At 40.7% G+C, this 26,580-nt stretch overlaps 1 protein-coding gene across 3 annotated transcripts in view; it reads left to right on the forward strand.

Annotated features, from left to right (window-relative positions):
• The window catches only part of LOC126295119 (probable citrate synthase 2, mitochondrial), a 212,035-nt gene that overhangs the window by 169,913 nt on the left and 15,542 nt on the right, over positions 1-26,580 (forward strand). For all 3 annotated transcript variants that reach the window (XM_049987389.1, XM_049987390.1, XM_049987388.1), the window contains exons 4-6: positions 1,973-2,161; positions 7,913-8,112; positions 18,143-18,275. In XM_049987389.1, coding sequence (XP_049843346.1) covers positions 1,973-2,161; positions 7,913-8,112; positions 18,143-18,275 — 522 coding nt within the window. The remainder of the gene's footprint in view (positions 1-1,972; positions 2,162-7,912; positions 8,113-18,142; positions 18,276-26,580) is intronic.

Below are 26,580 nucleotides of genomic sequence, written 5' to 3' on the forward strand. Positions count from 1 at the left end.
ACACTAGATCGCGTGCTTCTCTCTCTCCCCCCTCTCTCTCTCTCCCCCCCTCTCTCTCTCCCCCAACACAGAGTGAAGATTCGTTCTGACGATGACCACCTAAAATGTGAATGGCAGTACGATAAGTGTGACGAGAGAGTGGTTACCGTTATGGGGACATACTGAACACTTCCGGATACCACAGGAGGAGGACACCTTGTGAATCGACGAGAGGTGGCTGTATTTCTGCCATACTGTGGGGCAGTGAGCAGTAATGAGACGAGAGTCCCTTCTGTAACCGTCGTTCAAATAAGTTTCGGGCTTGCAGCCAAATGGCATAGACAATCGCCGATGTTTCTATAGTAGCGCACATTCACTGCCCTGGCAGTTTCTCCTAGAAAGGCGGGGTGCGATCCTTCTGAAACGTAGGCAGTTGTGGACATCGCTACCCAGCTGCTTTCCCGTAAGGTGTTTGAGTAATGAGCTGCAGAGGCATCGGCCAAGACGAGTATTCCAGCCTGCCCTGAAGGTAAGAGACGTTATGCCCTTTTAAAGACGTGTCTCGCCTAGTGCCCCTTGTGTGTGGTGTGTGCTGCAAATGCAGCAGCACCTCAACCTATTCCCACTGTAGCTGGTCATTGTACTCAGTAAAAGTGATTTTTTATAAAAAGCGAGGTTACGAACTTGCTCGTAGCTGAGCATTACCTGGAAGATAGGTGTAAAATAAAATTTGAAAAGATAATTCTTGACTTGTGGATGGTCATTTTGGGTTTCCATTATAGAGGCAGCAGCTGAGATAAGAATAAACCACAAATTTTAACAGAGATCAGGGGTACTCACTTAATAAAACATGGGGTACAGGCTTTGGATATCCAGCCAAAGCAAAGACAGGTGCTTGACCCTTGTAGGCACTGTCAGTTTAAAATGTGGCCCTCCCGCATCCTACTATGACCTCGATCTCGTAGCTACGAGCTGTGCAACTTGCTTTCCGTGCACGTGTCACTTTGACTCTCTAATTGCTTCCCGATGATGAAATCGTGCTTTTATAGGGTGATACTGTGATAAAAGCTTGCTGAGATCATGAAGAGTAAATGCATCAATTTGAGGGGAGGGCTTGTGATCCACAAGTGACTGGGGTGAAAGTTGCAAATGAAAATCAGGTCCGACACTGACATTCTAATGCGTGTACTAGTAGTGTTCTTGCCAATTGTAGGGTAAACCACTTTCAGAGATGGTGGTATGAATAAAAAGACATTGCTTGTAAACCTAGAAGTGTTCATTCAGAACTGACAAAATCGGTCAAAAGGGCATTGCCCTTGTATTTTAAATGCATTTTAGTAGATACTGGGCAGTTCTAAAGTCCAAGCCGCACACAATTAAGCATTTGTAGAGTAGAAAGCCCGTTGTGGTTTTTTTCCCCCCATGGAGTGCTGCATAAAATGCTAAATTTTGAATCTTTTTAGGATGAAATGATTGTTCTACAAAACAAATTGCCAAGGAACAACCAATGAACTTCACAGAAAGGAGCTTCCTGTGAAATAGGAATAAATCCCTCAATCTGAGATAGAATGTCGGGATAAAAATTCTAAGATCACGGTCGGGAGGTGTAGAGGTGTCGATTACAAATTTTTTTGTAGGGGGAATTTTTTGTAGGGGGAAAAGTGAAAGCAAATGCTTAAAACTACAAACGGTTTTTAGAATCTTTTTTATTATGCAGTGCACACAATTCCCTACAATGCTAATAATATGCATTTTTTTAGAGTTCTTGCTGTTGTTTTGTTTCTCAAGTCTGAATAATAATGGACCAGTTACTATGTATATATTGTACTGTTCCTCATATGCAGTTGGCTGTTAGAATTTTTTTTCTCTAATTAGTCGTCAAATTCCTCGGTCGATAATTTAGAGATCGGTTCCTTCTAATGTACGTTCACAACGGAACTGTTACTTCTCAGTTGGCTCCGAATAGAAAATAGACTGTTACGGCAATTTTCAGGTGAAGTACCTGTCGAAGGAGTGGGCTAACCGGGCTGGCCTGCCTTCACACGTGGTGACGATGCTGAACAACTTCCCCACCAACCTGCACCCCATGTCACAGTTCAGCAGTGCCATCACCGCCCTCAACACGGAGAGCAAGTTCCTCCAGGCATACAGCGAGGGTGTCCCCAAGGCCAAATACTGGGAGGTGAGTTGCAAACCGGGCTATAGTCTGCTGCTGTTCTGCTTCACCATAGTGTTTAAACAAGAACGTGAATATAGCTGATGTCAGTATGCTGTGGAAACTTGGTATATTGTGTGGTGTGCCATGAACAAAAAGACTGCAAACCATTGCTGTAAAGTTCAATGAAGTCGTCCACTAGAGTAACATACTCCGGAAGTAAGAGTAACTCATTCAGAACTGTAGGAGCCTGGAATGTTAGTTCTGTTCATAGAGGTGAGAAATTGTAACAGTTGATCGGAAAGCTTGAGCTGATATCACACAGTAGTACGGCATTCAAGAGACTTGCAGAAGATGTACAAACAGCTTCATCAAATGAGTGTCTTAGCACAGTAATTAGACTTGCAGAGAAATCCATCACAGGAATACAGTATTAGATATTAGTGTAATAAAAGCAACTGGTCAATTTTGTTTTGGCAGCAGAGGATCAAGTAGGTATAAAGATGAGGGCTAGTAGAAATCCTTGGGTAACAGAAGAAATATTTAATTTTCAGTAGGGGTAAGATAGATACTGCCTACAGGAAAACCAGAGACCTTTGGGAAAAGAGAACCACTTGTATTAACATAAAGAGCTCAGATGGCAACCCAGTTCTAAGCAAAGAAGGGAAAGCAGAAAGGTGGAAGGAGTATATAGAGGGACTATACAAGAGCAATGTACTTGAGGACCATATTATGGAAATGGAAAAGGATGTAGATGATGAAATAGGAGATACGATATAGTGTGAAGAGTTTGACAGAGCACTGAAAGGCCCGAGTCAAAACAAGGCCTCGGGAGTAGACAACATTCCATTAGAACTACTGACTGCCTTAGGAGAACCAGTCCTGACAAAACTCTACCATCTGGTAAGCAAGACGTATGAGACAGGCGAAATACCCTCAGACGTCAAGAAGAGTATAATAATTCCAATCCCGAAGCAATCTGGTGTTGACAGATGTGAAAATTACCGAACCATCAGTTTAATAAGTCACAGCTGCAAAATACTAACACGAATTCTTTACAGATGAATGGAAAAACTAGTAGAAGCCGACCTCGGAAAAAATCAGTTTGGATTCCGTAGTAATGTTGGAACACGTGAGGCAATAATGACCCTATGACTTATCTTAGAAAATAGATTAAGGAAAGGCAAATCTACATTTCTAGCATCTGTAGACATAGAGAAAGCTTTTGACAATGTTGACTGGAATACTTTCTTTCAAATTCTGAAGGTGGCAGGGGTAAAATACAGGGAGCGAAAGGCTATTTACAGTTTGTACAGAAACAAGATGGCAGTTGTAAGAGTCGAGGGACATGAAAGGGAAGCAGTGGTTGGGAAGGGAGTGAGACAGGGTTGTAGCCTCTCCCCGATGTTATTCAATCTGTATATTGAGCAAGCAGTAAAGGAAACAAAAGAAAAATTTGGAGTAGGTATTAAAATCCATGGAGAAGAAATAAAAACGTTGAGGTTCACTGATGACATTGTAATTGTCTGAGACAGCAAAGGACTTAGAAGAGCAGTTGAAAGGAATGGACAGTGTCTTGGAAGGAGGATATAAGATGAACATCAAAAAAAGCAAAAAGAGTATAATGGAATGTAGTCGAATTAAATCGGGTGATGCTGAGGGTATTAGATTAGGAAATGAGGCACTTAAAGCAGTAAAGGAGTTTTCCTATTTGGGGAGCAAACTAACTGATGATGGTTAAAGTAGAGAGGATACAAAATGTAGACTGGCAATGGGAAGGAAGGCATTTCTGAAAAAAAGAAATTCGTTAACATAGAGTATAGATTTAAGTGTCAGGAAGTCGTTTCTGAAAGTATTTGTATGGAGGGTAGCCATGTAATAGAAGCGAAACATTGGCGATAAATACTTTGGACAAGAAGAGAATAGAAGCTTTCGAAATGTGGTGCTTCAGAAGAATGCTGAAGATTAGATGGGTAGATCACATAACTAATGAGGAGGTATTGAATAGAATTGGGGAGAAGATGAGTTTGTGGCACAACTTGATTAGAAGAAGGGATCAGTTTGTAGGACATGTTCTGAGGCATCAAGGGATCACAAATTTAGCATTGGAGGGCAGCATGGAGGGTAAAAACCGTAGAGGGAGACAGAGATGAACACACTAAGCAGATTCAGAAGGATGTAAGTTGCAGTAAGTACTGGGAGATAAAGCTTGCACAGGATAGAGTAGCATGGAGAGCTGCATCAAACCAGTCTCAGGACTGAAGACGACAACAATTTAGTTTTACTGTTTGTTTACAAAACATAATTCATTTTAAGTGGGTAATCATCACTCTCCAAATTCGTGGAATTCATGAGGTGCTTCTCTGTTAAAAGCCCACTGAAAACACAAATGTGTTACGAGAACAAATGTGTCTTCCAGTGAAATTATGCAGGTAAAAGATGGTGGGCCTCAAGTCTTCGTGAAATGGTATGTAGACAAGATAGATTTCTATACTGTACACTTGCTTGATACAAAATTCTCTAATAAATTTTGAAGAAAATGTGCAAATAAGTTGCATATGTGAGTTAAGACATAAAATGGCTTGCAACACATTTGTGATTTCTGAAACTCGTAGAGACTGTTTATTGCTTCTCTCCCACTGTGTAATGTCAGCTCAAGCTCCTTATAGGCACGAATACAAATAGTGGTGAGCATCTGAAGATTATAGAGGTTAACTTCTTGAAATTAGTTACGTGCATGTTCTTATTTATAATGCATAAGGAAAGTGACATAGTTTTTTAATTATCTAAATTTTCAAAATAAATTGCAAGTTGTTTTAGTTGCTAAGGTACTTGATTATTTTGTATTGTATTATTTGAGGAAAGTATTTTATTTCTCTAAAAGAGCAAACTTGATGTATAAATATTTTGTGCTAAATGGAAAAGCGTGTTTCTAATTTTCATTTTTCGTTCACCATTGTAGTGTGTTGTCAGTTTTAGTTTAATGGAATCAACTTGACTGATAAGCTTTGAATTGTTCATAGAGCATTTTCTTTCAGAGAAAAATAAGTTTGTGAAACCACATTTCAGAAAGGAAATTAGGAGGGAGAGAGAATGTTGTCAGTTTGTAATTTTCAGTGTTTACATCCCGCAACTCTGTGACGGTACCAGTATCTGGCAGCAATAGAACAGAGAAGTTTATTCACTAGAAGGTGTATGAGAAACAGAAAAAAATAGATCAATTTGCATTTCCTGACGTTTTGCTCTATTTACGGGCATAATCTTTATTAATATCACCAGTGTAAAAGTGAAGTAAGGCTTTTTATTTTTCTGCTATTGTAGCATTTTGAGCAATAGAGAGGAGTCTCACTACTCCATTAATTGAGTTTCTGAGAGAGTGCTTCACTAGACAGTTACCTAAGCCTCATGCAAAGAGAAATACAATGCACAGAAAGGAACCTTTTTTATAATCATAGAACAGATAATAACTGAATTCCAAAGTTGATGAACAACAAACCTAATAGCTAATTTCAAAAGTACTTCATATAGGAAGAATATTAGTTTGTTTGTTGTGGTGTTCAGTCCTGTGACTGATTTGATGCAGCTCCCCATGCTACTCTATCCTCTACAAGCTTATTCATCTCCAGTACCTACTGCAACCTACATCCTTCTGAATCTGCTTAGTGCATTCATCTCTTGGTCTCCCTCTACGATTTTTACCCTCCACGCTGCCCTCCAATACTAAATTGGTGATCCCTTGATGCCTCAGAACATGTCCTACCAACTGATCCCTTCTTCTGGTCAAGTTGTGCCACAAACTCCTCTTCTCCCCAATTCTGTTCAATACCTCCACATAAGTTATGTGATCTACCCATCTAATCTTCAGCATTCTTCTGTAGCACCACATTTCGAAAGTTTCTATTCTTCTGTAGCACCACATTTCGAAAGTTTCTATTCTCTCCTTGTCTAAACTATTTATCCTCCATGTTTCACTTCCATACATCGCTACCCTCCATACAAATAATTTCAGAAACGACTTCCTCACACTTAAATCAAGACTCGATATTAACAAATTTCTCTTCTTCAGATTAGCTTTCCTTGCCATTGCCAGTCTACATTTTATATCCTCTCTACTTCGAGCATCATCAGTTATTTTGCTCCCAAAATAGCAAAACTCCTTTACTACTGTAAGTGTCTCATTTCCTAATCTGATTCCCTCAGCATCACACAACTTAATTCGACTACATTTCATTATCCTCGTTTTGCTTTTGTTGATGTTCATCTTATATCCTCCTTTCAAGACACTGTCCATTCCGTTCAACTGCTTTTCCAAGTCCTTTGCTGTCTCTGACAGAATTACAATGTCATCGGCGAACCTCAGTTTTTATTTCTTCTCCATGGATTTTAATACCTATTCCAAATTTTTCTTTTGTTTCCTTCACTGTTTATTCAATATACAGATTGAATAACATCGGGGAGAATCTACAACCCTGTCTCACTCCTTCCTAACCACTGCTTCCCTTTCATGTCCCTCGACTCTTATAACTGCCATCTGGTTTCTGTACAAACTGTAAATAGCCTTTCGCTCCCTTTATTTTACCCCTGCCACCTTCAGAATTTTAAAAGTAGTATTCCAGTCAATATTGTCAAAAGCTTTCTCTAAGTCTAAAATTGCTAGAAACGTAGGTTTGCCTTTACTTAATCTTCCTTCTAAGATAAGTTGTAGGGATAGTATTGCCTCAAGTGTTCCAACATTTCTACGGAATCCAAACTGATCTCCCCTGAGGTCGGCTTCTTTCAGCTTTTCCATTCGTCTGTAAAGAATTCGCGTTAGTATTTTGCAGCTGTGACTTATTAAACTGATAGTTCCGTAATTTTCACATCTGTCAACACCTGCTTTCTTTGGGATTGGAATTATTATATTCTTCTTGAAGTCAGAGGGTATTTTGCCTGTCTCATACATCTTGCTCACCAGATGGTAGAGTTTTGTCAGGACTAACTCTCCTAAGGCTGTCAGTAGTTCTAATGGAATGTTGTCTACTGCGGGGGCCTTGTTTAGACTCAGGTCTTTCAATGCTCTGCCAAAACCTTCACGCAGTATCGTATCTCCCATTTCATCTTCATCTACATCCTCTTCCATTTACATAATATTGTCCTAAAGTACATCGCCCTTCTATAGATCCTCTATATACTACCTCCACCTTTCTGCTTTCCCTTCTTTGCTTAGAACTGGGTTTCGGTCTGAGCTCTTGATAGTTATACAAGTGGTTCTCTTTTCTCAAAAGGTCCCTCTAATTTTCCTATAGGCTGTATCTATCTTACCCCTAGTGAGATAAGCCTGTACATCTTACATTTGTCCTCTAGCCATCCCTGCTTAGCCATTTTGCACTTCCTGTCGATCTCGTTTTTGAGACGTTTGTATTCCTTTTTGCCTGCTTCATTTATTGCATTTTTATATTTTCTCCTTTCATCAATTAAATTCAGTCTTTCTTCTGTTCCCCAAGGATGTCTACTAGCCCTCGTCTTTTTACCTACTAGGTCCACTGCTGCCTTCACTACTTCGTATCTCAAAGCTACCTATTCTTCTTCTACTGTATTTCTACTGTATTTCTTTCCCACATTCCTGTCAAATGTTCTCTTATGCTCTCCCCGAAACTCTATACAAGAATATTTAATGCACAAAATGTTGTTGCAGCGAAGAACAGCATGTACTGTGTAGTTGCTTCCAAACTGTCGCTCATTTTCTGAATTCTTGTATTTGCAGTTTTTGTAATGCTCGTTATTGTGTGTACCTCGCAGTACGTATACGAAGATGCGATGGATCTCATTGCGAAACTGCCCGTCGTGGCTGCCATGATTTACCGCAACACTTACAAGGAGTCGAAGGGCATCGGAGCTATAGACCCCAAGAAGGACTGGAGCGCCAACTTCTGCCAGATGCTTGGCTACGACAACCCGGAGTTCACTGAGCTCATGAGGCTGTACCTCACAATCCACAGGTGAGCTGAGTACTAGTTTAACAGGGCTGCTAATTTCACCAAGCATGAGGGCTACTAATTCTTTCAAACTCATTGATCCTGATAGACAAAAAATTAAGATTTAGACAGTGCTTGGATCTCTCTCCCATGGTGTTGACTTCAATAAAAGGATGTCGGCTTATTTTATGTACTCTTCTTTTTGTTTATAGAATTCCTTTCTGAGAGCAATATTTTTATTTACTTGTCAAAAAAATCCAACTTCAGTGTAAAAGATAAATGAGTAATAGCACTTACAAACTAATTAATCGTTTAAAATGATGGTACACCTTGTAAGACATTTATTGGTAGTCACTCGCTTCATTATTAAGTCTTCTAATAAGCTTAGAGAGGAGTAAGATTTACAAATAAACTTTTCTACTTCTCTTTCTTTCTCACAATTAGTTCCAGTTCGTCGTGTCTAGAGGTTGATTCTTAAGGCTACAAGTTTTGACTTTGTAGGTTCCAAATGACATAATTCTGAAAAAAGCCTGCTCCATAATTTCTTTTTCTGTAACATTTTTATTCTCACATTTTTCTATATCATGATGTCTTTACAATCTCCACTTTTAAAACAAAAATTACATTACTATTGCCAAAATTAAAAACTCGTCCGACCACATCAGAGGCATGCTCACCACTACCTCATTCTGTGGTACTAACAATATTCCCGAGTTTACAAACTGTCTTTACACAAGAAGAATCTTCATCAAATTATATCATTATCTTATAAATGAATACAGAAATAAATTTAACAATTATTGTCAGATTCCCCAATTAATAATATGAATTTTAAGTGTGCCAGATATTTCGTAATTTCAAATGTTTCTAAAAGAGGAGTAATTTTGACTGTACATACAGAGTTAGTACATATCAATTGCGATGAATTTCTTTTTATACATTCTAACCTGAAGTATAACACATTGCATAGCATACTCTCTCAATTCAGGCAGGCTAGGAAAATGTCGTGCCTTTATAGTCTTGGATGTTATTGAATTTAACATGTGTTAAAATGAAGAACTAAGTAAGGAACACTTATTTTCCTGTTTTCTCAACAAAAAAAAAAATTCTGCTCAGAGATACAGCCCTCCAAAGATGACACTGCGCATACCATTTTGAAGATGCGAATTTTTGTAAAAAATTTTAATATGCTGTATATCTGTAACAGTTCTGGATTTATTCCTTATTTGAAAGATAATTGCTTTATGATCACGAAGAAATCCTCCATTTGGACTTACCTGTCAGTTTTTACTGTACTGTTCTGAATGTTTTATGGATATATATATATATATATATATATTAAAAATAAAGATTCCAAGACTTACCAAGCGGGAAAGCGCCGGCAGACAGGCACATGAACAAAACACACACACACACACACACAGAATTACAAGCTTTCGCAACTGGCAGTTGCTTCGTCAGGAAGGAAGGAAGGAGAGGGAAAAATGAAAGGGTGTGGGTTTTAAGGGAGAGGGTAAGGAGTCATTCCAATCCCGGGAGCGGAAAGACTTCCCTTAGGGGAAAAAAAGGACAGGTGTACACTCGCGCACACACACACACACACACACACACACACACACACACACACACACACACATATCCATCCGCACATGTCTGCTTGTGTCTGTGTATGTGCGGATGGATATGTGTGTGTGTGTGTGTGTGTGTGTGTGTGTGTGTGTGTGTGTGTGTGTGTGTGTGTGTGCGCGCGAGTGTACACCTGTCCTTTTTTTCCCCTAAGGGAAGTCTTTCCGCTCCCGGGATTGGAATGACTCCTTACCCTCTCCCTTAAAACCCACACCCTTTCATTTTTCCCTCTCCTTCCTTCCTTCCTTCCTGACGAAGCAACTGCCAGTTGCGAAAGCTTGTAATTCTGTGTGTGTGTGTTTGTGTGTTTTGTTCATGTGCCTGTCTGCCGGCGCTTTCCCGCTTGGTAAGTCTTGGAATCTTTATTTTTAATATATTTTTCCCATGTGGAAGTTTCTTTCTGTTTTATATATATATATATATATATATATATATATATATATATATATATATATATATATATATTCCAGAAATGCCAATCCATAATTCTTTTCCTCCCTGTTGTTCCACCTTTCACTTCTAAGTTGAACAGTATTTATAAACAACCAAGAGTTTTGTTATACACTAAACCTCTTATATTATCACATAACAGGCTCATAAAAATCAAAACCTAGCGTTAGTTAACATAATTTTTCAAGCATTTAAAATTGCTCCAAAATGTGTGTGAAAGGTCCAAAGACGGAAAGGTTTTAATTTATACAACCTTTGTGCACTCTGTTTTGTACTGAAATTAGCCAGGTGATGCACTAAAAATGTGTTCCACTGGTTCAGTATCTTCCTTTGATATAGTGAGATGCCTTCCTGTTGAACTAATGTGCTTCAAAATATTCTGAGCAAGAAGTGAGCACTGATGGTGGTGTTGCTGTCTTTGAGCTGGAAATCTATATCCAGCAGCTGGTCCATGTGGTAGCACGAAGTTCACTAGAACTTCATTTAACTCGTAACTGGTGCCTATAATCTCTGTACTCCACCAGTCAGTCATACACACACGCCACAAACCTCCCCCTTCTCACGTTGTTAATCTGAATATTTTCCTGGTGTTTCTGAGGTGTTGGCTTAACGAAAGAAATTTCTTTGTACAATATGAGTCTGCCCATCACTTGAAGTCCAAAAATGTCTCTTCTGAATTCCTTTCACAGGAGTAGTTTGCCTGGACCATATTTCTTTTTTCTGCTCACGGAATGCTTCAGTTTCCTTTTTGGACAAAAGAATGAGGGCTGTGGATGTTTTAAGGTTTCATGACTCTCATGAAATCCTCAGCATTCTGAATCACAGCTTTATTTGGTCTGGAAAGAATGTTTCGTAGCATGGTGCTTCACACCATCACAAGGCCCCTTCCTGTGGCCTGTAGCACTGTATACCAAGTCAGTTTGCACAAGGGATTTCTTCAAATCAGACAGCTGGTAACAATTTTTAAAATGACTAGGAGCACCACCAAAAAAATGATCTTCTGCCCGTTTGCAGCTGAAGACTTTTGCACATTGCTAGCAAAGCATGTGCTCAGTCATGTCCTGTGTCATCACTTATAACTGCAACACTTGTGACCTTGTCTTGAAAATATGTCACTCCGGTAAAAATTGAAACCTGGTCTTTACTCCAGTGATACACTTGTACAGCTTGTTGGAGAACTGCAGATCAGTTATCAGCAAAATCACAGTGAAGATTTAAGCATAGTTCTTCAGCCTGTATGCAACTTTTCGCTTTTGCAACATATTGTAGTTGCAATTTCTTCAGTGCTGGTGTGTTCCTGCTTTCACTGACCATTTACTAAATTTGTCAAACCGTCAAGGGAAACATTTTCTTAATTAGTTTTCCTCCCAAGTCTCAAATGTAATTTCTGCAGAGTTATCTGGTATGTCTTCCAGGCCAAGTGTCTTTAAAGACCCTCGTCCCTTTCCAGGGCAGCTACTACATGAAACAAACAAGTGTCTCACTTTACGCCACAGACTACGAATGACTTCACACGCCCAATCGAGGTGTCACACACGTACACATCCAGGTGGGTGTGGAACTACCCACTTAGGGGTCATAACGCATAAAATTATCCTCCAGTTTGTGAAGTTGTATGGTTGCTTTTATAAATTGCAAAAAGCCTCTTTAATACTGCGAGTGAAGTACCTGTAAAGTTTCACAACTGTTTGACCTAAAACTATTAGTCTTTCTTGTTGGCACTCTGGCAGGAAAAGTCCCATTTATCTTCCAGATAAAATGACTGCACTATTTGAACTACAGCAGATTCTACAGGTTGACCATAATAGGGATCTGGTCTTCTAAAGACTCCTTTTACAGACCCCACATTTCTTGATTTGTCTACTATGTACTTTGACACTATTGGTATGTGGTTCAAAATGTCTCTGGAATAATAGTTAAGACTTGCAACTTTGTGAAAAATTCCTGGCAAAAAGTGAGTGTGCTTTGGTTCATTTTCTTCTGAAGATGGAATTTCTACTTTGAAGAGTGTGGTCAGTTTTGCTGTGAGGTATTGATCAATAGCTTCAATAATTTCTCTGTGCTTTCTTGATGTATAGGGTGTATGACTCAACTTCACTGACCACGGTTTCTTAACAGGACTTAAATCTACCTCTGTAGTTGACTGATTCAGGGTATTTAATTCCACCTCTATTGGTGCAAAGTCTGCGTTACCATTGGTGTTACTCTGCCCGCACACGTCTCGACAGCCGTCATTCCCCTGTCAGCTGTGCCATGTGACGGGTCACAATTGCCTAGACACTGGAGTTGTCGAGCACGGAATACTTCAATTGCGGTGGCATGAGAACGGAAGACAAACTTGGCTGTTTTGGACTTGCTGCCACCCTCGGTCCGAAAGCTGAGGAATGTGCCATTTCTGGCTTCATATAAACCACTCCAGTAATGCATCATAATAATGACTGCACTGTTTTCTACATACCTCGACAAGCTTTATGCGTTTTCCACGGCTTCTGTGGCCATCTGTGAATGGCTGTTGCATGTTGAATTCGAACACGACCAGTGGTTATGTTAATGTGGCGGACCCAGGTATAAATTGTTCCTTTTTTTTTTCTTAAATGTAAATTTATGAGGAATATGTTTTATTTTTCAAATACTTGGCCCTACTATCAATATCCTTGTGGGAAACGTGTGCTGTTCACAAATGAGTTTCCCTACCAGTATCTGAGTAAGACTGTTCTCAACATTAAGGTTGGTTTGGATCTTTGTGGTATTTGCTTCCACATCTACATATATACGTTGCAAATCACAATGAGTTGCATGGCAGAGGGTACATCCCATTGTATCAGTTATTAGGGCTTCTTCCTGTTCTGATCATGTGGGATAAATGAGTGCTCAAATGCCTGTAGTTACTCTGATATTGTCCTCACAGTCCCTGTGCGAAAGATACGTAGGGGTTTGTAGTATCCTTGTAGAGTCGTCAGTTAAACCCTTGAAATGTAAGAGACTTTCCCAAGAACAGTCTCCCAGTTCGGTTTCTTTCAGTATCTGTGATGCCCTCTGTGTTCCTTTCTTAGTGCAACATGTTGTTTCGTTCAGCTACTTTTCATTTTGCATTCAGAAAGTGCTGCTTCAGTCACAAAGTAGATAACCACAAATTTTGCAGAATCATAACCTATGTATCGGTTGAGTAATTATAAAAGCTTGAATAGGACTTGTATACTATATTGGCATTGTCCTATAAAAAGTACATTCCATCCTGTTGGAAACAGGTATGTTCAAAGTGAAACAGAAACAGTATTTACTTGATCACTACTTCTAATCTGTCAGGTTTTGCAGCACTATCACAATCAATGTAGCTGATCATTCTTAATCACACTTATTGCTTCAAACTGTAATTCCAACATATATTAAATTTATATTTCAAGGTAGGAATGTGTGTAAATTGTATTATTGTCTCAAACTTCACAAATTGTGTATTGTGTGTGCCACCCATGTACCACATAAAGATTTGAGGCCAACTCACTGTTGAGGACAGTTTTATTTAGACACTGGTGGGGAACACATTTGTGAAAGTTCATGTTTTTTTAGTAAGGAGGCTGACAGAGCCAAATGTTGTAAAAATAAATGTTTTTCTCATATGTGCACATTGAATGTAGGTGGACAATTTATAATTCAGCGTACATGAATACAAATGACTGCCATGGACATGTGTGTCCACACCTAGATAAGATTCGAAAAACTCACTCACTCCTCCACATGTTCTGTGTTTTTGTACACAGATAGTAATGAAACTGTGGGCAAGTAATTTTTATGTGACTAAGTCGGCAGATTTCTTCAGAATGACTTGAGTGCTTTGCTGTTGTCATTGGTCACTCATACCATATACCCATTTTGTCTACCACATTTAACTGTCATTAAAGAGTTTATAGGGCTGCAAGAGCAGGATGTTCAATATTGGTTCATGCAACTACCATTTCCTAATAACAGTGCTTCTATGTGACTGCAGAACTTAAGAGCTGTTGCTGGTCCATAAATGAAGGCCTTTCAGCAGTCTAATTTATCCTGACTCTTCAGTGCAATGAAGAAGGAAAAACTTCTGCACAGCATTTTCCTAATTTATTAAAATGGTGCAAAGTTGACAATGACATGTAGTCACTCTGCTTTCAATGCACTTAGTCCATTCTACACATTTCCAAAGATTCTCTTAATTTCTCCACATTTTCCTTTTTCTCATTCCCCCTTTTGAGCTGCAAGCAACTTATGCAACCACTTCCTTATCTGTAAAGAGGATTTTGCAACATATTAACGTACACATTCAGAGTAGTTCGAACAGTGTGGGTGGTAGTATGGGGTTGCACATAATAGTGACTGTAGATCTTGGTGTTTGTTTAAAATTGTGCGCGTCAGCTGGTTACAAAGCATATCACTGTAACTTGCTGTTTACTATTGAACCCCTTTAACAGATAGTGTTCCAGAATTGGCCCTTCTATGGTCCTAAAAGCTGTGAACATTATTTTGCCTGTGGAATAATTTGAATTTCTTTTTGGCTGGAGATCAGACATGTTTCAATTCTGTGCTCCAGCATTTGCTCTGGTTCAACATGTTTGTTTCATCTTCACTGAGGATTTTTTAAAAATTCCACCTTCATTAGCTTGACAGTCCACTTGTTCTGACAGAATCATAGGATCCCACTTGTGCTCTTTACGTAGTTGTTTCAGGACTCGTTCTTACACAGACTTCACAAAAGTTGTCTCTTACGGACAATTTTGTGTGCATAACAGTATTTAGGTTAACTGGGTTTGCCACTTCATAAACAGTGACACATCACTTATTAAAAATCGGGTAATGGGCTTGCTCGATGTTATCATCAGTACAGGATGTCCTGGTCTTTCCTTGTCCTTCATGGTTGTGCAGTCTCTTCAATTGTTCAATCCACTGGTAAAAACTTTGTTGTGGCAAAGTGCTGTGCTGCACTGAATATCTTACATGAATTTCACCTGGTGGTAAACACTCAGACCACTAGACGCATTATGGTAGACTGTTCTTCACTGGTGCAGCCATGTTAAATTTGCAAGATCTTATGGCTGATGGAGAACTGCTGCAACTGGAGAGAACAGTGGCCTCTGGTGGCTGGTGAGCACATTAAGCTGTACTGCTTAACTAAAGACAGTTTTAAGAATGTGGCATTTTTCACTTACTGTGTTTATTTTATTGACACATTGCTAGTTTCTGTTTTCTAGGCCATTTTAAAGTGGTTTTCTGCAGTAGAAAAGTGTGCCCTATGCATTAAGATAACTTTTGAAATTTTTCTTGTTGGTTTGACCACGTAACCATTTAATAAAACTGTCAAACCAATAAGTTTTCATTTTGAAGCATAATTATTGCACATTTTTAGACAGGAGAAAATTGCTTGAAAGTGACCAAGGTGGCAGAAATGTCACGTACAAAGAAAATTCAATAGAAGAGAGAGTCTCTATTAATAATAAATTTTGTACTGTGGTGCACACTATGAAAAAAATGCAGAGGCACTTACTATGTGGCCCTCATATAGCAGGGTATCTATTGGTCATAAGTCATGAAAAAGTAATAAAAGTGAGTGGTTGGTCTTGAATTTTTCGTGTCAGTGAGGTGCGGTTTTAGAAGGGAGTAGCAAGTTGGTGCTACCACCAAAAAGTTGTATCCAGCAATCCTTAAAATTAGGCAGAGCACCATTCTGAGAAATTCTAGAATGGCAATTGAACTGGAAGAATTTGTCACTACTGATGTAGTGAAGAGAAAATACTTTACTTACTTTAATATTCTGAAGAATAACTCGCAGTTGACTCCTAAGGACAAACTTGATTACTTTCTGATGCATTTTTGCAAAATGCAAACCAAGACTTCAAGTTTGTGCAGAATCTTTGACAGAAATGCTGCTATTGAGAGGCTTCGCTGTTAACAAAGAACTTTCAGCTGAAATCACAGAAGATAAAAATGTTGCAGAGAGAAACAATTACAATGCAATACAATTGTTAGGCGATTTGCTTAATAGCAATAAACAACTAAATATGCAGTCACAAAATAAATATTAGTTGTGAAGAATTCATCAAAACTAGTAGAAGCCTCAAAAAAGAAGAAATCTAATGGAAGTGGCTAGTCTTAAAAAGCAATTCAGGAAAGAAGATCTCAAAATTGAAAAGAATGATCATATAAAAGGCAAAAGAAACAGCTGAAGTTTTAGATCTTGTAATTAGTCTAACTAAAAACTTAAATACTGACTTTTTTAATGAGAAGTTTTGTGTTTGACATAAATTTTGAACCTTCACAAAATTTTGTGTGGTCACAACATTTTCTTGTCAAAACATATGAATATTTTAAAAACAAAGATTCCAAGACTTACCAAGCGGGAAAGTGCCGGTAGATAGGCACAATAAAGAAAACACACAGACAGAATTTCTAGCTTTAGCAACTGACGGTTGCTTATTCAGGAAAGAGGGAATGAGAGGGAAAGATGAAAGGATGTGGGTTTTAAGGGAGAGGGTAAGGAGTCATTCCAATCCCGGGAGCGGAAAGACTTACCTTAAGGGGAAAAAAGGACAGGTGTACACTCGCACGTCCATCCACACATACAGACACCTGTGTATGTGCGGATGGACGTGGGTGGGTGTGGGTGTGGGTCCTTTTTTCCCCCTAAGGGAAGTCTTTCCGCTCCCAGGATTGGAATGACTCCTTACCCTCTCCCTTAAAACCCACGTCCTTCAGTCTTTCCCTCTCATTCCCTCTTTCCTGAAGAAGCAACCGTCGGTTGCGAAAGCTAGAAATTCTGTCTGTGTGTTTTCTTTATTGTGCCTATCTACCGGCACTTTCCCGCTTGGTAAGTCTTGGAATCTTTGTTTTTAAAATATGAATATGTTTTGACATGAAAATGTTGTGACCACTCTAAATTTTGTGAAGGTTCAAAATTTACGTCAAACATAAATCTTCTCATTAAAAAATTCAGTATTTAAGTTTTTTAATATATTTTGACAACAACATATTCATATTTTAATAGATGTGATGATAAATGTATTGGGAAAAGTCATCCTATGTGAGAGTTTGTGTGTTGTAGCATTTGATGAATGGTATGCTGAGTCATAGATATAATGTAAATGGATGGATAAAAAACCTACTCACTAAGTGGCAGCAATAACACACACACACACACACACACACACACACACACACACACACACACACACACACACACACACACACACACACACACACACACACACTGTAAATAAGATACCTGTAGGGTGTGAAAATTCACAGTTGATCTTAAATAATGAAAAGTGTGAGGTCATCCACATGTACACATAAGAGGAATCTGTTAAACTTACGTTGCATGATAAATCAATCGTATTTAAAGCTGTTAATTCAAGTAAATATCTCATAATTAAAATTACGACCAACTTAAATTGGATAGATCACACAGAAAATGTTGACCAGAAGGCAAACCGAAAAGTGTTTTAATGGTGGAACACTAATAAGATGCAACAGGTCTGTTAGACTGCCTACACTATGCTTGTCTGCCATCCTTAGTAGTAGTGCTGTGCGGTACGGGATCCTTACCAGATTAATCGAATAAATCGAGAAAGTTCAAAGAAGAGCTGAACATTTCCTATGGTCTCGAAATACGAGAGCGAATGTCACTGACATGAGATGGGGTGGAAATCATTAAAACAGATATTTCTTATTGTGGTAGGATCTTCTCACTAAATGTCAATCGTGAACTTCCTTCTCCAAATGCGAAAAATATTTCGTCGACATTGGCCTACGTAGAGAGAAAAGATTGTCTTAATAAAATAAGGGAAATCGCAGCTCAGAGAGATTTAAAGCCCTCTGCCAGGCATTAAAGTGTGATTAAGAGAGTAGCGATGTAGATGAAGTAGTAGTTAGCCCATGCACTTGTTAAAATTTTTCACCCGGATTTTACTGTTCTTGTAACTCGAGTCTAATCGTGCAAGGTTTTGTATTGCAGTGACCACGAGGGTGGCAACGTGAGTGCACACACAGTCCACTTAGTGGGCTCGGCGCTGTCCGATCCTTACCTCTCCTTCGCCGCTGGAATAAATGGCCTCGCAGGACCTCTTCACGGGCTTGCCAACCAGGAGGTAAGTTTTTTTTCCTTCTCGTAGTGCAAAGTTAGGCCAGACTGAATAAGTGATCTCGGACAATAAAAACTTTTGAGGAAAAGAGGGTAGCCAGTGAGGTAATGCGTAAGAGGACATTCCTAAGTATCTAGGTGGATAATAAACTGAGGGGCCACCAGCATGTGGAACCAGTAAACCAAAATTGTCTGTTTGCCTTCTTTGTGCTGAGAATTTTCTCTAATTGTGTTGCCTTGCAAATGTAATTTCTGCTATATTCACATACTTTCACTTAGTTATGTCTGTTGGCATAATCTTTTGAGGCAAAACAGTTACTGTCAAAGTATCTCTTCTACAGAAGTATGCAGTAAAAATAGTAAGTAAAATCAGTGACTTAATATCTCGCAAAAGAATCTTCGGGTTTTCTTTCTTATGTGTCAATACATAAACATACTACTGAAGAGCTAAACTCTGTCCCAATTCCTGCTGCCTATCTGACGGCTTCTAGGGGAACAAAAATGTGAATTTCAGTATTTCATATAATTCTTAGCTGAATTTTAAAATGCCCTTCTAATCTACTCGTTAACAGGCAAGTTTTCGTGCTATAAGCCAGATCAGAAACTGTATACGCCTCATGAGGGAGCATAACTCGCAGTGTTGGAATTATCCAGACTTTATTCATCCATTATTTGATAATGAGGGCACTTCACAAATTCCTACTAGCTTCATGCAATTTGACCCTCTCGTCACTGACACCCCCACAAAATGACTGGGAAAAAGTTAATTACATACTAAATTTTTACTGTTCTTGCAGTAAAATGCCAGCATCAGGTATGACATGTTAATTTATTGCTTCTTTGCTACTGTTCGCAACATATTTTGTTGACAGTATCCACGTGTACAACTTCATTGATGAGTGCCGATCCTCCATATTTGTGCAGATCTGTGGTGCTGTACTGGAATGCAGTAAATAGTGTAATAGTAATAGAAAATGCATTCCTCTGCCTGTCTAAGGTGCCGAACAAACGCAAATGTGTGAGATACGCGAAGTGTTCGGCGTCGGGCGCGTGCTGAGAAACTGTGCACCACCTCGAGGCACGGGCTCTGTCTTGCAGACAGCAGTCAGAGGGCTAAATAGGATGCTGCTCCTATGGAAAAGCTGGCATTCTCAGGAAATTACATTTTACATGGAAAAAATCTCTGAGAATTGAAAAAGTTTTGTTAAATCTTAGGGATTTCTGTCTCTCTAACATTGGATTTTAATTTTTATTGAAGTTTATAAAGCACAAATTTTAAAATACTTTATATTTGAAAGTGCATTAATTATTTAATATTGGTACATATAAATTGTCAGTGTTCAAAAATGGCTGTGATGAGAGAACAGTTATTGCGAGTAGCTCAAACACCATCCCACGCGCTCACCGTTCATTTCTTAAGCCTCTTATGATGTCTTCCTCCCCATACATAGAATTTTCAGGTAATACTCCCCCCCCCCCCTCCCCACAGCAGCTCTGGTTAATCCTCACATTTTCGCACATACTCTGTAAACCTCTGTGGAGTATATGGCAGCCATTACCTAGGAATGTACCAGATGTCTAGGTTTCTTTCCTTGTTAACCTCGTACAGATTGTGGGAAGAATGACTGCCTTAAAGCCCTTGTGCACTGTAATTAGTATAACACGGTTTCTGCACTCCTTAGGAGAGTGATACTTGAGGATGAAGAATCTCTCTAAATTCTTCACTTGATCCCTCTTAACATTTTTGTGGGATACTTGCTATCTTACACTAAGGCATCTGCCAATTCAGGTTACCCTCAATTTCCATGAACCAAATATGTTAACATTTGAGCTATTCTTCTTTTTATACATTTGTTTATTCATAAAGTACAGTGTGCATGCACATACCTATATGCGTGCCGTATGAGTATAGGGCAGGGTGGTTAGGTGTGGCCTCAGTGAAGCAACAGTTCTGGCATTTGCCTGTATAATTACAGAAAACTTAAATGAGGATGACCTGGCAGGGCAAACTCCATGCTCCCAAATAAGAGGTCGGTGTATTAACAACCACACTGCCTTGTTTGGTTGGTCCCAATCGTACCAGTGTTCTTCGATACAAACCTTGTTAATGTTCACTGCCTCACACATAAAGGACACATGCTGGTGACTCTGCTCCCAGCACTAACTCCAGTCTGTTAGGAAAACTGACTCTGTGCCCATAAAATCACTATTCCCTCTGCAAGTCGTCGTGTCCTCTCCTCAGCCCACCTGAAAAGCTGAGTCGGCACCCTCCCCATGATAAGTGAACTACTGAACTCGGGAGAGTCATAAAACCTCACCATCATATGCTGCAGATACATGCCTAAGCATTAAAGCATTGTAATGTCAGAAACAGCAAAGGACTTGGAAGGGCAGTTGAATGGAATGCACAGTGTCTTGAAAGGAGGGTATAAGATGAACATCAACAAAAGCAAAACGAGGATAATGGAATGTAGTCGAATTAAATCGGGTGCTGCTGAGGGAATTAGATTAGGAAACGAGACACTTAAAGTAGTAAAGGAGTTTATCTATTTGGGGAGCAAAATAACTGACGATGGTCAAAGTAGAGAGGATATAAAATGGAGATTGGCAATGGCAAGGAAAGTGTTTCTGAAGAAGAGAAATTTGTTAACATTGAGTATTGATTTGTGTGTCAAGAAGTCGTTTCTGAAAGTACTTTTATGGAGTGTAGCAATGTATGGAAGTGAAACATGGACAATAAATAGTTTGGACAAGAAGAGAATAGAAGTTTTCGAAATGTGGTGCTACAGAAGAATGCTGAAGATTAGATGGGTAGATCACATAACTAATGAGGAGGTATTGAATAGAATTTGGGAGAAGAGTAGGTTGTGGCACAACTTGACAAGGAGGAGGATCAGTTGGTGGAACATGTTCTGAGGGATCAAGGATCACCAGTTTAGTACTGGAGGGCAGTGTGGAGGGTAAAAATCGTAGAGTGAGACCAGGACATGAATACACAAACAGCTTCAGAAGGATGTAGGTTGCAGTAGGTACTGGGAGATGAAGCTTCCACAGGATAGAGTAGCATGGAGAGCTGCATCAAACTAGTCTCAGGACTAAAAACAACAACAATGTGACATGTTGTTCTAATTATACCTCTTCATTGTTAGTCACTACTCTGAATTCTCTAATGTAGTACACATTACTTAAGAAAGCAACATTCAGCTGCCTTTTTAAACAGATGTGTCACAATAATAATTTCATCTTGTGCTATTTGTTCAGTTTTATTCAATGATACCATTTTCTATCTTGAATGGTTGGTTTTCTTTCAAAAAGTTCAGTCCAAACATTGTTTTGCTCCACGATTGTGTGTAGAACTACTAGGGATACGTTTGGTGGTGGTTTCCTGGAAATGCAGAATAGATTAGTACGTATACTAATGTCTAGCAGTGAGGATACCCATTTTTTAAATAGTTCTTTACAATGAGCCAGGCATTACTTAGTTACTATCCTTGGGGCCTTTTCTATTCTTAGAAAAGAATCAAATGGGTATGAATTGAATGTACATAGGAATAGTAACTCACCAAAAAACAATAGGTATTACAGAACACTAAGAGCAAAATGTGACAATTCTTTTTCCCAGTATCTTTGTGTTCATTTCACATTAATTGGCAATCAATGTGAATCCCTAAAAACTTTATTTACTACACAATCTAGAAACTTGCCTATGCTTAATGTGAGAGTTGTTTCCCCCACTGTGTTGAAATTGCATAAACATGGCTTTATTTTATACGGGGCCTACACAGGTGAGTAGTATTCTTACATCGTATGTACAAGTGTCCTGTGAGCAGTGTTTGTAGAATTTTATTTTCAGTGTATCTTACCATTGAACCAGTCTGCCACATGCCTTACCTGTGACTGAGTCTGTTAAGAGATCATCTCGTTTTGTACCTCTACTTGTTGTTATGCTCAGATATTTGTAAAAGTCAGATTATTCCAGTTGTGACTTGTCAATGATTGTTTTGTGAACTGCATGGTTTTACATTTCTGAGTTTTAAAAAGTTGTAATCTTAGCCCTGATTTGAAATTTTATCAAGAACTGAATATTTGTGCATCATTTTTTGACAATATTTCATTACAGATTACTGCATTGTCTGAAAAATGTCTGAGAGTTAATATTGTCTACGAGGTCATTAATATAAATTATGAAGGACAATGGTTGAAACACATTCACAGGAACACGCATCTGTTGGTAACTGTCCAACTGATTGTGCTGCATCTTGTCTACAAAAAGATCCTCAAGCCTGTGACAAATACCCCCTTTTAATCGTACCTTTGTAAATAAATACTGGTGTGATACTAAGACATGTGGTTTTTCAAAGTCCTGAATGCCTTGATCCCTGGCTGTCATGTCATGTGAGTGAAATGCTAGTTGAGCTTCCCACCACTGATGCTTTTGGAATCCGTGGAGGTTAGTATGGACGAGGTAGTTATACATTGGTGTCCAAAATTAAGGCATCAAACCACCATTTCCCCATTTTGTGTCCAATTCGTGGTATAATCAATCAGTCAGATGATGGCTATACAATCACCTTCTGCCCAGAAGGTGGCATTCTGGTCGTCGTCGTCTGGAGGGCCTAAACAAGAATGGAAGCAGGACAATCACAAACTGATGCGACTCAGTGGCTTAATGTGGAATCGTTCTGTTTCTCGGATGCAGTGACGATCCGTAGAGACTGAAAAACGGTGTCCTTAAAACCAGTGCAGGGCTGACCACGTGTGGTATCGGAAAGAGTAGTGTGTTATTTGCTAGAGAGGCATGACTGTTTCGCCTCGGCACTGCACGGCAACTGGCATTTCACCTCGCAGCATTCACTGGACGTGTTGTATCGAGACAAACGGTGACAGAAGGTTTTGGTGGAGTGGCCTTTATTGCGGAGACCTGCTGTTTGTGTACCTCTGAGTCTTCACAGGAGCGAACGTGTAGAGTGGAGTTGTCAACATGCCACTCGGACATTGAACAGTGGGCCAATATTCTTTCCACACAGGATCCCGATTTGGTCTGGAGTGATTGTCAAAGCATTTGCATCTGGAAGGAACGTGGAACATGATTTCGGGACCCGAGCTCTGTGGAGAGAGACCAAAATCGAGGAGGATCCCCAATGGTGTGAGCAGGAGTTAAGTGGACCACTCGGACACCTCTCCATCAAATGGTACCGGTTAATTGGCAAGCTTTAACCGACAAAGTGTCGTGACGGCAGCTTCGGACTCGATGGGCGTGTGTTGCGAGGTGATGTGGACCCACACGTCGTACGGATGGACAGTACTGCTTGACCTCAGAGTAGTTGGTTGAAAGGCTCTCCCAATTTGAATCCCATTGAGCATGTCTCTGATGTACTAGTGAGACAGGTTGCATCACATCAACATCCACCAACCACTCTGACTTGCGAGCGCCTCTGCAGGAAGAATGGGCGTTATTACATCGACGTGAGACGGATGACATAATTAACAGTGTGCCCAGTTGTTGTAGGTCATCAATTGCTGCCAGAGGTGGTCGCACCCCGTACTGAGCACATTAGCCAGTTGTCGGATTGTGCGTGTAAATCGGTTACGTCGGAAAAAAAGAGTAACATTTTTGTGTACAGTTATGCATATAGCAGTATTGTGTTCTGTATTCTTCACGTTGTCTTTACTTCCATTAGGCCCTGGAGCCATGTTTAATTTCAGATATTTGTAGCTTTTCAATGCCACCTACACTAATATTTTACTCACCTTTGCAGTAGTGCAAAGAGTAAATGGGGACATATCTTTTGTCTCTCACTCAGTAAAAATTTTTTGGAAATAGATTTCTGCTTTGCGACCATCAGCTGCAACTCTCGGTGGCACTAACTGCTTCTTAGTAAAAGACGGTAATTTCTTTGGATCTTGTATCTCTCAGTACGGTACATCAGTGGTGTCACGGAAGGCTTCATGTGTAGCCTTCTTGACAGCCAGTCTGTTTCCTTTGGCAATAAACAGTTAGGTTGATGCATAAGTTAATATCTGTTTTGATTCCTATGTTGGTATTACAGTTCCTACATGTTTATTTATTGATTGCCATTTCTTATTTGTAGTTCAGTGTTGTTGTTGTTGTTGTTGTTGGGAGATACGGAATGCAGCTGTGGATGCAGGTAATTGAAGAGTGGAAAAAGCGGAACATTTCAGACATATTTTCTGTTAATTCAACAGAGGGTTGCCAGCAGCAGAGGCAGCTAGACACATTTGTACTGTGTCTGGGGATAATGCCATTTGATAGAGCCCAGCAAGAAACTGATTTTCTCATTGTTTTGATATTAATGACTCTCCATGTTCACCAAACCTTCAGGGTTTGAAGAGTGTTTCAAGGCATTTAATCAACAATGGTCCATGTCAGTGTATTCAACAACTGGCAAAAGTGATGAACTGTGATCATTCCAACACAGTGCGACATTTGTGTGCAGTGGGGAAGTTTCAAAAATTGGATGTACAGGTACCACATGTTCCAACCAAAATCGCACAAATCAGTGGGTGTCCGTGTGTGTGTCCGTGTGTGTGTCCGTGTGTGTGTCCGTGTGTGTGTCCGTGTGTGTGTCCGTGTGTGTGTCCGTGTGTGTGTCCGTGTGTGTGTCCGTGTGTGTGTCCGTGTGTGTGTCCGTGTGTGTGTCCGTGTGTGTGTCCGTGTGTGTGTCCGTGTGTGTGTCCGTGTGTGTGTCCGTGTGTGTGTCCGTGTGTGTGTCCGTGTGTGTGTCCGTGTGTGTGTCCGTGTGTGTGTCCGTGTGTGTGTCCGTGTGTGTGTCCGTGTGTGTGTCCGTGTGTGTGTCCGTGTGTGTGCCCGTGTGTGTGTCCGTGTGTGTGCCCGTGTGTGTGCCCGTGTGTGTGCCCGTGTGTGTGTGCCCGTGTGTGTGTGCCCGTGTGTGTGTGCCCGTGTGTGTGTGCCCGTGTGTGTGTGCCCGTGTGTGTGTGCCCGTGTGTGTGTGCCCGTGTGTGTGTGCCCGTGTGTGTGTGCCCGTGTGTGTGTGCCCGTGTGTGTGTGCCCGTGTGTGTGTGCCCGTGTGTGTGTGCCCGTGTGTGTGTGCCCGTGTGTGTGTGCCCGTGTGTGTGTGCCCGTGTGTGTGTGCCCGTGTGTGTGTGCCCGTGTGTGTGTGCCCGTGTGTGTGTGCCCGTGTGTGTGTGCCCGTGTGTGTGTGCCCGTGTGTGTGTGCCCGTGTGTGTGTGCCCGTGTGTGTGTGCCCGTGTGTGTGTGCCCGTGTGTGTGTGCCCGTGTGTGTGTGCCCGTGTGTGTGTGCCCGTGTGTGTGTGCCCGTGTGTGTGTGCCCGTGTGTGTGTGCCCGTGTGTGTGTGCCCGTGTGTGTGTGCCCGTGTGTGTGTGCCCGTGTGTGTGTGCCCGTGTGTGTGTGCCCGTGTGTGTGTGCCCGTGTGTGTGTGCCCGTGTGTGTGTGCCCGTGTGTGTGTGCCCGTGTGTGTGTGCCCGTGTGTGTGTGCCCGTGTGTGTGTGCCCGTGTGTGTGTGCCCGTGTGTGTGTGCCCGTGTGTGTGTGCCCGTGTGTGTGTGCCCGTGTGTGTGTGTGTGTGTGTGTGTGTGTGTGTGTGTGTGTGTCCCCGTGTGTGTGTGTGTGTGTGTGTGTGTCCCCGTGTGTGTGTGTGTGTGTGTGTGTGTCCCCGTGTGTGTGTGTGTGTGTGTGTGTCCCCGTGTGTGTGTGTGTGTGTGTGTGTGTGTGTGTCCCCGTGTGTGTGTGTGTGTGTGTGTGTGTGTGTCCCCGTGTGTGTGTGTGTGTGTGTGTGTGTGTGTGTCCCCGTGTGTGTGTGTGTGTGTGTGTGTGTGTGTGTCCCCGTGTGTGTGTGTGTGTGTGTGTGTGTGTGTGTGTCCCCGTGTGTCCCCGTGTGTGTGTGTGTGTGTGTGTCCGTGTCCATCCGTGTGTGTGTGTGTGTGTGTCCGTGTCCATCCGTGTGTGTGTGTGTGTGTGTGTCCGTGTCCATCCGTGTGTGTGTGTGTGTGTGTCCGTGTCCATCCGTGTGTGTGTGTGTGTGTGTCCGTGTCCATCCGTGTGTGTGTGTGTGTGTGTGCATGCTTGGTAATCATCAAATGCCCTGTAGGCAACACCTACCATTTCTATCCTGTGTCATTACTGGTGACAAGAAATGGAGTGTCTACGATAACATAAGGGAGAGAAAGGAATGGTTGAGCTCAAAGCAAGCTGCAGCTCCCCATACAAAGACCTGTGCGCCTCCAGAAAATAGTTTTATGCATCTGGTGGAATAGTGATGGCGCGGTGTACTAAGAATTGCTTCCCTGAGGTGTAACCGTCACTGCTGACA

The sequence above is a fragment of the Schistocerca gregaria genome, chromosome 11 (assembly GCF_023897955.1).
Source record: "Schistocerca gregaria isolate iqSchGreg1 chromosome 11, iqSchGreg1.2, whole genome shotgun sequence".
Lineage (NCBI taxonomy): Eukaryota > Metazoa > Arthropoda > Insecta > Orthoptera > Acrididae > Schistocerca > Schistocerca gregaria.